The 10,471-nt window shown below is 54.9% G+C and overlaps 2 protein-coding genes across 2 annotated transcripts; one reads left to right on the top strand and one right to left on the bottom strand.

Moving 5' to 3' along the window:
* Positions 1-565: 565 nt before the first annotated feature.
* GUITHDRAFT_112703 (hypothetical protein) lies at positions 566-6,210 on the top strand (the record flags this gene model as incomplete). Its single annotated transcript, XM_005828155.1, has 16 exons — positions 566-808; positions 868-929; positions 979-1,045; positions 1,163-1,201; positions 1,425-1,478; positions 1,556-1,606; positions 1,719-1,770; positions 1,907-2,085; positions 2,317-2,373; positions 2,533-2,654; positions 2,820-2,856; positions 2,960-3,031; positions 3,116-3,166; positions 3,353-3,544; positions 3,712-3,739; positions 4,007-6,210. The coding sequence occupies 16 exons, from the start codon at positions 566-568 to the stop codon at positions 6,208-6,210; spliced, it is 3,510 nt and encodes a 1,169-aa protein (XP_005828212.1).
* Positions 6,211-6,893: 683 nt separating this feature from the next.
* GUITHDRAFT_74910 (hypothetical protein) lies at positions 6,894-10,092 on the bottom strand (the record flags this gene model as incomplete). Its single annotated transcript, XM_005828154.1, has 8 exons — positions 6,894-7,993; positions 8,277-8,487; positions 8,714-8,964; positions 9,186-9,345; positions 9,405-9,482; positions 9,741-9,859; positions 9,985-10,000; positions 10,033-10,092. Coding segments are annotated over 8 exons (1,995 nt in total), but the record flags the coding sequence as incomplete, so codon positions are not given.
* Between the last annotated feature and the right edge of the window lie 379 nt (positions 10,093-10,471).

Raw genomic sequence — 10,471 nt, 5'->3', positions numbered from 1 at the left:
AAGATGGGAGGGGGAGAAGAGAGGAGGAGGAGAGGCAGAGCATGGGTTGAACCATGATTGATAACAGGAGGAAGAAGAATGCTGCAGGGTGCGACAGAAGGTCAGGAGGATAGTCAACGAATATCTCAAATATGTGTTCCCCTTTTCTTTGTAGGGCATGTAGGCAGCGTATTATTTGTTGACGAGGAGCGATGAGACGTCGAAGATGAAGACATTCGTTGTGCGTGACAAATGATATGACCAAACTGGAGGAAAGCCTACCATGTGTTTCATATAGCGAGTGTTTTTCAAAATTTCGAAAACTTTGTTCGTTCCATTCCGCAAGTTTGAAAGCAGATGTCTCATAAGTGCATAAGTGAAAGGCCAAAGGCTGTGTTTGTATGTAGAAACTATCTCAAACTTTCTTCTAGTATTCTGAAAGTTTATCCCTTCCTTTTCTGTATCGTTCGGTAACGCTGCTGACTTTGGACGAGAAGGAACTTTCCTGCATCCCTTTGGCCCGTGCAAGACCAGCTCCCGAGGGGTTCAGATCCAAGAACAAGGAAGCAAGGACAGGACGAACAAGATGAGATTCGACAGCGGGAGGATCCTCTTCGTCGCATGTCTGGTCCAGTGCTGCGCTCATGCAGCCGAGCACGGGCCAGCATGGTCAGGATACAACAAGAAGGTCATGTGGACGTCAAGGAGGCCGATGGTGGAGCGTCTGCGGGGAGGAGAAGCACACATTGCAACGAGAGAGAGGAGAGGCGACCTGGAGGTTCAGAAGAAGGGGCAGCAGTGCAAGGTCGTGATGAACCAGGAGTACGTGGTGAGACAGAAAAGGAGCTATTTTGTTGTGGAGGAGGCTGACGCCCTTGGCGCTTCTAGGAGATGCTGAATGTGAAGACGCTCAAGCTCGTTCAGAAGTACATGAGGGAGAGCAAGGAGAGGTAGCGGCAGCCGTTGGAGCCTTGCCATGTGCTGAACTGAATTGGTCAGGTGCCGAAAAGGAGGGCAGATGGTGAAAGTTTGGGTTGAGTTCAAGGGTGGAGAGTCAGCACATCAGGTACCCTCCTCCTCCTCCTCCTCCTCCTCCTCTTCCTCCTCCTCCTCTTCCTCCTCATCCTCTTGTTTGTTTGCTGGATGCCTCTTGGTAATGACTGATCGATGTTCTTCCCTTCAGGTCAACATTGCGGGCTCCTGGTCCAAGTGGGCAGAGCAGGTGAGTTGTGCTGCACTGTTCCCAAACACCTTCTTCGTCATTCGCCAGCTCTCTTGGAAAATCTCCCCCTGTATCTCTCTCTCTCCACTATCAACTTCTCTCTTCACTTGTCCGATTCCTTCACTATGAAATGCTGTCTTTACATGTTCATTCACTTGTCGCCTCCTCCTCCTCCTCCTCCTCCTCCTTCTCTTGTTCTTGCCGTCTGATATGAATCCTGCAGACTACAATGAAAAAGATTCTCAAGAAGAACGGGCAATATGTATGGGGAGCTGAGGTAAAAACAGTACTATTTCTTCCTCTTCCTCCTCCTTGTTCCTCTCTCCTCCTTTCCTTCTGACAAGCTTCTTTCAGCTTCGGCTGCCTGTAGGATTCCATGCCTTCAAGTTCGTGGTAGACGGCAAGGTCAGTCTCTACAACCTCCTCCTTTCGCTTCTCTTCCCTCCCTACAACCTCCTCCTTTCGCTTCTCTTCCCTCCCTCTCCTCTTGCGATTCTCTTTCTGATGTCTTGATAAGTGGATCGCTTCCCCCGACTGGCCAAGAGTGGATGATGGAATGAAAACATGCGGTGAAAACCTCTCCTCTCCTCTCCTCTCCTCTCCTCTCCTGTCCTCTCCTCTCCTCTCCTCTCACACCTTCCTTCGTCCCCTCCTCTCCCCTCATTTCCCTCTTCTCTCCTCCTTCCCCTCTCACTCTGCGAGCAGGCAACAACATCCTAGTTGCCGGCGCTCCCCTGTACGGGCTGAAGCAGATCGACGAGACGAGCGAGAGGAACAGGAGGGCCAACGCCAACAGCCTTGACAGATCCTTTCTGCTCGCTGCCTCAATCAGCGCAGACGTTTCGGAGAAGCTCGGTCAAGTCATCGCAATGCCAACGCCCATGGTGAGCTAGCGCTGTGGCCAGCGCCGCCTCCTCCTCTCCATCTTCCTCCTCCTCCTCTCTATCCTCCTCCTCCCCTTCCTCTTCCTCCTCCTCCTCCTGGGTCTCCTCCCTTCTCTCCTCCCTCATCTCCTTCTCCCTCCTCTCTCTTCCTCCTTACTCTCTTCTCCTCCCTCCTCTCTCCTCCCTGATACTCCAGCCGTTTCGTTCTTCCTGATTCTTTTTGCTCTACAGGAGAACCGAAACGATCTCGGTAAGTCCGTTGGGATCGCTCCGACAGTCAACCTGCAGGTGAGGAGAGGAAGAGGGGAAAGGGAAAGGGGAGAAGGAGGACGAGAAAGAAGAAGCAGGGGGAAAGGGGAGCAGGACGAGGACGAGGACGAAGACGAGGAGGGGGAGGAGGAAGAGGAGGAGGAGGAGGAGGAGGAGGAGGACTTATCTTGTTGTCAGTCCATCGTTGGCGACTCGCAACTCTCACAGGAGAAGGTGATCGAGGCCTTCCAGCAACTTTTTGTCAAGGGCCTGGAAAAGAGGCTCAGCTGGACAGGAGCGATCTCTCTCGTTCCTATCAGGTGAGAGTTTGTTGAATGATTGACAGTGGTGATCATGTGTCTTGATGCTGATATCATTGTTGTTGTTGTTGTTGTTGTTGTTGTTGTTGACAATGATGATGATAATGATGTTTTGTCGATGTTTTTGTTTGTCTCGTGCTGTCTGATTTTGATTATGTTTTGCAGATATCACAGTGCTCCAAACGTCAAGTCTGTCAACCTGGTGAGTGAAGAGCCCTTTCCTCTCCTTGCTTTGCATCGTCATCTGTGTTCCTGTCTTGTCTTGTCTTGTCTTACCTCACATCCTTTCTTACTTTTCTCTTCAGGTTGGTTCATGGTCTGACTGGACGCAATTGCACGAGCTTGAGAGAGTGGACGGAGATACCTGGGAGACCTACGTGAGTACAAGATGAGGGAGGAAGAGGAGGAGAGATGAGAAAGGAGGAGGAGGAGACTAGTAGTTCTCTAACAGCGTGTGACAGGTGTGGTTGCCAGCAGGGAAGCATTGTTTCAAGTTCCTCGAGGATGACAGAGTGAGATAATTTTACTTCATTCCTCGTTTGTTCTTCTCCTCCTCTATCCTCTCCTCCCCTCCTCCTCTCTCATCTTTTCCTCTTTCTCTCTTTTCGTCGTCCTCCTTGTCTCTGCACTTCTCCTCCTCCTGTTTCTCCTCCTCTTTTCTCTTCCTTCTCCTTCCTCTCTCCTCACTCTCATCGCAGTGGGTGCTGTCCCGTGAGTTTGCTGTGGACGATGACGGGTTCAAAACGGGAGGGAATAATGTGATGATGCTGCATTCTCCTCGCGACAGTGCCTCGATCAAGCCGGAGGAGGAGGAGGAGGAGGGAGAGCAGGACGAGGAGAGGAAGAAGGGGAGAGACAGGATGCTGTCAAACACACTCTCAGCTGTCAAGGTAGAGCATGTGATGCTGTGACTTGATAGAGGCGTGTTTGTTGTTTGTGTTTTTGACATGTTGTCCTGTGTTTGACGGCGTTTTCTTCATCTTGCTCCATGTTATGATATGTTTGCTTACAACTTCCCTTGCTGACTTGTCTTTTCTTTTCTTCCTACTTGTTGCAGACTTTGCTCGTTCCGGAACACGCGCAAGGTCAGTGGCTTTTTCATCCTCCGCGTCTCCCTCCGTTTCTCGTCTTCGCTCCTCCTCATCTCACTCGCTCTCTGTTTCTCACCACTCCCTCCCTCCTCCTTCTCAACAACATCCTCTCTCTCTCTCTCTCTCTCTCTCTCTCTCTCTCCCTCTCTCTCTCTCTCTCCCTCTCCCTCTCTCCCTCTCCCTCTCTGTTGCTTGCTACTCCCTCACTCCTCCTTCTCAACAATCCCCTCCCCTCTTCTTCCTCCTCACAGTTGGCAGCAGGTCGAGCAGACGATGTTTCCGCAGAGGACTTGAGCATGAGCAGCTCTTCACCGGACTGGGAGCAGGCTCTGCTCAAGAAGAAAAGCAAGCAGGGAGCTGCCGCTGCCGCTGCTGCTGCTTCCGCCGCTGCCGCCGTCCTGCGCGAGGACAGCATGCCGGAGAGTGAGATAGAGGACGTAGAGGCCCTGCTGGCTGCTCGTTCCCCCTCCTACCCAAAGTCGATGACGAGCGATGCTGAGCTCCTGCTTGCCTCGGTGATGAACTTGCGCGATGAGGGGCCGGCGTCAGAGGATGCGGCGCAGAGGGTGAAGGAGGCGAAGAGGAAGCTGGAAGCGATCAGGCTGGTAGCGAACAAGCTTGCGTCGGCGTCGAGGGAGAGGGCGAGGAGGATGTGGACGGCGGGAGAGACGGTGAGAAGGAAGGAGCTGAGCAGAGAGCAGAAGAGGAGATTCGACTACAAGATCGCTGAGGAGGAGAAGAAAGTCATGCAGTTCAGCATCATGTCCGGACACCAGGTGTTCTACGATGTGTACGATGGAGAGGGAGGAGAGGAGGAGGAGGAAGAACACGTGGGAGGTGGAGAGGGGACGGCGCTGGGGTACGGGGACGACGCTCTCACCGCCGACTTCCACATTTCTCCCCCCTTCGACGACCCGGGTCTGCAGGCGTTCCAGCACGTGGACGAGCTGCTGGGCAGAGACGAGCCGCTGTCAGGGTACGACGAGGCGTTTGTGGACGTCCCGATGGCTGGGCTTGGAGGTGAAGTAGCAGCTGGGCTGGGTGGTGGGGAGTACCTGCAGGACCAGTTTGATGTTGGAGAGTCGCTATCAGCCATCAGACATCAGTACGACGACTATGCTGGGGAGATGCTGGGAGAGGAGCTGGGGGAGGACGACGATGTGCAGCTGTCTGACATGAACGACGTGGACCTTGACAAGTACCTGCTGGAGGAGGAGGACGAGGAGTACTTGGCATCTGCTGGAGCTGGAGCTGGAGCTGGAGCTGGAGCGTATGAGTACGATCCAGTTGGCAAGTACGACACATTGGATGTGCGAGAGTTTGCTGTGGAGATCGACGATGCCGCTGCCTACCCTGACCCGAGCGTTCAGAGCTTCTCTGCCACAGGGCAAGTGGAGGAGTTCGGCGAGCAGCACCAGCACCAGCAGTACCAGCAAGCGGCTGTGCTGGAGCAGCAGGTGAGGAGGAAGCAGGATCTGCACAGAGTCAGGTCTGCTGCTTCCTCCTCGGATATGTACGGGGATTTCACTGAGGAGGAGAACGCGAGCATCGAGCAAAGGTTCAGAGACGAGATCACACAGCGTCTCCGAGATAGCTCGAGGGTGGACGAGGAGGAAGAAGGGAGAGTGGAGGACACGTACTACATGCAGCATGGGGAGGAGGAGTACGATCTCGGGGCATACGAGCAGCACTATGGCTACCCAGCTCCGTACCAGCAGGCGTACGTGGAGGAGGAGGAGAGGGGAGAGCGGGAAAGTGACCTGGAGGAGAACGAGATCATTGAAGACGATGTGTATGAGGAACATGTAGCGGGGAAGCAGCAGGAGCCGGAGGCAGCCGGGTGGGAGCAGGCGGCGGTGCGGGCGGAGGAAGTGGAGGAGGATCAGTCGGAGAGGGCGAAGGAGGAGCTGCAGAACAGGAGGGAGGCGCGGGCCGTGCAGCTTTTCAAGACCCTCGCGCGCGCGAGGGAGGGGAGGAGGAGGAGGAGGGCAGCGGAGGACTGGAACCATAGGAGGAGGACAGCGCATGCACAGCTGGACAGGCATGAGAACACAGTCAACGAGTTGCTGCACAGGATAGAGAGCGTGATATCAGAGTCGAAGGTCATGTACGAGGAGGAGCTGCGGCAAGTTGCTGAGGACGAGCTCCTGCTAGACGGGCTGGGCTGCTCGCAGGAGGGGAGGGCGAGGGCCAGGATGGACAGTACCACTAGGTACCTCTCCCCTCCCCTCCCCACCTCCTTCCTCCCCGAGTACGTCCCCGAGGAGTACTACGGTCACTCCTACGACTACGGGTGGTTTGCTGGGATGCCGGAGGAGGATGGGATGGCGAGGATGGAGGACGGGTACGGGTACTACGAGCCGGAGGAGGGGTACGACATGCCCCCTGCGGTTGATAACCGGTACTACTATCCCTATCAGTATCCTGTGTATGCCTATGATGGGTATGCGAACTACCATGGTTGAAGGGGAGGTGGTGGACGAAGGTCAGGATACAAGATGATGGCAGGAGGAGCAGGAGGAAGAAGAGAAGCGCGGCGGACTGGGATGGGGACCGGAACTTGGACAAGAGCGGGTACCGGACGTCTTGGAAGGAGGAGGAGGAGGAGGAGGATGGATAACCGGCACGCGTCAAGTGCTGATGGGGATGAAGACTGAGAGCGATGCTGTCAGCCGCTCATGGCAGTCAAAACAGACCAAGGAGGAGCGGGAAGCTGAGGAGGAGGAGGAGGAGGAGGACCCCGAGGTTCGCGCATCAGGGGAGGTTTTCAACACTAACCATGACAAGCTCGTTTCATGTAATTTTTTTCCAGCAAGTGTAGATAGTCTCATCTGTCGTTGCCCCTAACGTTTGTGATGTTTACTCGTGACTTTGTGAAGTGAATGAAGACATATTATACGACAACTCCTCTCCTCTTCTTCCTGCTCTTCCTGTCATCGTTCCTCCTCTTCCTCATCCTCCTCATCCTCCTCCTCCTCCTAATCGTCGTCGTCGTCCTCTTCCTCCTCCTCTCCTGCTCTTCCTCACCTCTTCCACCGGGTCCTCCGGCTCATCATGATCATCACTAACTTTTACGTCATTCTGCCGCTGCTGTTAATGCTGCTGCTCTCTTCTCCCTCATCCTCCTCCTCCTCCTCCTCCTCCTCCCTCACTTCCCTTCATACCAGTTGTCTGCTATGCTCCCATCCACTGGCAGCTCAACGCTCAGCGGCGAGTCGAACGGCTGCTCCATGCATGCTCGCACCAGGGGGAAAACTTCTTCCGCCGTCTCCTCGGGCCCTTCCAGGATGATCTCGTCATGAATCTGCATCACCATCCTCCATCCCAGCCTCCTGATCCTCTCCTCCCCGCGCAGCTTCAGCATCGCCATCATCACGATATCTGCTGCTCCTCCCTGGATCGGCGTATTGATCGCTGCTCGCTCCGCATGCCCCCGGCCGACCCCGTCCCTGCCGTTGATCTCGGGCAGGTACCTCCTCCTCCCCAGGAACGTCTCCGTATACCCGGTCCTCCTTGCTCGCTCGATCACCTCCTCCTGCCACTGCTTCACCTCCTTTCGTGCTGAGTACCATGTCTGGATAGTCTCCTCCGCCTCCTCAAGCGACACCCCCCAGTCCCTCGCCACCTTCATCTTCGTCATCCCGTACGCGATGCCGAAGTTGAGGGTCTTGGCCTTCCTCCTCTCAGACGCAAACTTGTCCTTGAGCATCGGCGCTGGTGGAGCCCCGTCGTGCGAGTTCCACTCCAGCAGCACCTCCTTCCTCTCCACAGCTTCAGCGATGTAGCGGTACATGTCGATCGCTGTCCTCGAGTGAAAGTCTCCTCCTTGCTCAAACGCGTCTAGCATACTCCGGCAGCCCGTCATCTGTGCCATGATTCTCAGCTCCAGCTGCCCGTAGTCCACTATGATCAGCTTCCTCCCCGGAGGAGCGGAAAACGCCTTCCTCATCCTGTACACATCCTTCTCTAGCGCCGGCTGGTTCTGCAGGTTGGGGCGCTGCGACGACAGCCTCCCAGTCTCTGTGTTGATGTTCAGGGAAGTGTGTATCCTGCTCGCCTCGTCCGTCTGCTCCGGCAGTGGGAGGAGGAAGGTGCTCAGCAGTTTCTCGATCGCCTCCCCTTCCAGCAGGCTAGCCAGCGCCTCGCACGCAGCCTTGCCCTCCTCTCCTCCTCCGAGGTCTTTGAACGCTGTGCCGTAGGAGGGAGGAGAGGCGAAAGGCTTCCCGGCGAGCTTCTGGATCACTTGGCCTGCGATCGAGGTCATGGCGGGGGATGTGGTTGAACAGGAGGAGGAGGAGGAGGAGGAGGAGGAGGAGGAGGAGGAGGAGGAGGAGGAGGAGGAGGAGGCACGAGGCAGGCAGGCAGGCAAGGGGGGGGGAGTGGAATACGGGCTAAGGAAATGGAGAGAGAGGATGATCGAAGGTGTGAGAGAAGGAGAAGGAAGAGGAAGAGGAGGAGGAGGAGGAGAGAGTAAAAATAGGTAGTCGTAGTCGGAAAGGACTGGCAGAGGGAGAGGGAGAGTGAGGAGCACCAGCCGTAGACGCTTGTCCGGTCGCCGTGTAAGCAACGGGGGTGAGGGCGAGGCCGAGGAGGGAGATGCTTCTTTTGGAACGAGGAGGAGACAGAAACAGCACCTCTCCCTCCTCTCCCTCCTCCTCCTCCCTCTCTTCCTCCTCCTCCACCTTGTTGTCAACCTGGAACGTTCTCATGTGCGGCTCGCGGGAACCAGCGTCATCAGGCTCCTCCTCCACCGCCAGCCCTTGGCGGATGAGCTTCTCTCCATCCCTGTAGGCGAGCTCGACGACGTCGTCCGGCTTGAAGGTCAGGCGCATGTCCTTGTCTCTGACAGGATGCGAGGACACGATCCTTACCTGCTCCACCGTCAGGTGTGAGGAGGGAGGGAAGGGAGGGGAGGGGAAGGAGAAGGAAAGGAAGGGAGGGATGGGAGGGAAGGGAGGAGGAACTTACAGTGATGCTGGAGAAGAGGAGGTGTCGTTTCTGTGGGTTGCTGTTGATGTTGATATACTTCCCGTCGGGGCATAGGGAGCGAACCCACTGCATGAACGACTCGGTCCTCTTCTCTTTGTCCTCCTGGGCCTTCTCAGCCTGCTGATACAGATAGTCTTTGTCGATGTACATTCCCTTCCTTTCCATGTCCGTCAGGATCTGTCCAAAAGGCCTCCAGAAGCAGTCATAGAAAGTGAAGAGCGTCCGATCAGCTGCCAAGGTCGAGCAAGAGCAGGGAAGCGAGTTCAAGGGGGGAGAGGGGGAGGGGGGAGTCGAGTACAGACGAACAGGGACAGAGTAGGAGGTAGGCATCGAGAGAGAGAAAAGGGGAAATGAGCAAGGGAGTACGTCGGAGGGAGTGAAGGAGGAAATGAGAGGGACGGAGGAATCGAAATGTCAGACCCACTGGCTACACAGTTGAAAATTTTCTCACCCCTCATCTTCAACAACTCGTTCTCGTACACGATCGCATCGGGGCTCCACGACATGTTTTCCAGCTCCTTCCGGAGGGAGAAATAGAGATACCACGTGCAGATCGTGTCGTAGGTAGAGTAGTGGATCCACTTTTCGAACATGGTCACGTTCGGATCTGTCTGCGATGACGCAAGAAACATGTCCTCATAAGTATAACTTATGCATGCGATTGCGCTACCTGCAGGGTCAACGAGTCCGGAAGGTAAACGACTTTGCCGGGGGTCCCGTCTTTCTTCAGCTTGAAACGGCCGAAAACCTTCAAAGGACGTGTCATTGTTGCTGTATCGCTGCAGCACAGTCCCCCTCCCTCCCCCTCCCTCCCTTGCACCCCATCCTTTAATTTCCCAACGTCCCTTCTGCTACCCTTCTCCCCAAAATTCTCCTCATGCTGCTGCTGCTGCTGCCGCCACAGCCGCCGCCGCTTCTGCTGCTGATGCTGCTGCTCCTCCTCTTCCTCCTCCTCCTCCTCCTCCTCCTCCCTCCCTGCTCTTTCAACTACACGCTACAGATTCACCTCTTTCATGTCTGTTTTGCCCCAACCCAGCAGGTCCTGCATGAGGCTTGACAGCTTGTATCCTCCTCTGCCTTGCCTGCTTGTGTCCCACAACCTGGCCATGTGAACTGTATCACCTGCTCAGAGCATGTGAGGAAAGCGGAACGTGCATGTCCCAGAAACTTCATCGTGGATCTAACACACGGCATGACATTTGCACAGTAACAATAACATCAGAGTCAACATCAGCGTCTACTTCGACGACATCGATGTCCAAGGATCTAATTTTCATCTTGCCTTTGAATCCGCCCACTTCAATCCCGTGATTTGCAAGGAGATGTCCATCAAAACTCCAGTTGTGAAAAATCTGCAGAAAGATTATTGGAGCAAGCAAGGAAACTTCCAAAAAATGAGCAAAAACATGATTGCAAGATTGCGGTCGGAGGCAAGAAGATCGAAATTAATCACCTTCTTGAACCTATCATCGCCAAACCATTCTTTAAAAACTTCCAGGATCTAGATGTTGTCAAGCACAACAATCGTCTGATATTTCGTTCACGTCTTACCTTTCTCCCTTCATCTCCAGTCGTGTCAACCCATAATCGTGTACTCTTCACTGCTCTAACAGACTTTGATCGTGCTTTCTTGCCGCCCTTGTAAATTTCGATCTCTTTCAGTTCCACCGTCTCCGCGAAATCGGCGAAGTTGACACCCCCGGGGCCCGCAAAGAGGGAAAAGCAAACAACCTCGCC

The sequence above is a fragment of the Guillardia theta genome (assembly GCF_000315625.1).
Source record: "Guillardia theta CCMP2712 unplaced genomic scaffold GUITHscaffold_61, whole genome shotgun sequence".
Lineage (NCBI taxonomy): Eukaryota > Cryptophyceae > Pyrenomonadales > Geminigeraceae > Guillardia > Guillardia theta.
The sequence above is the reverse complement of the archived record's forward strand: the minus strand, read 5'-3'. Positions and strand labels throughout refer to the sequence as shown.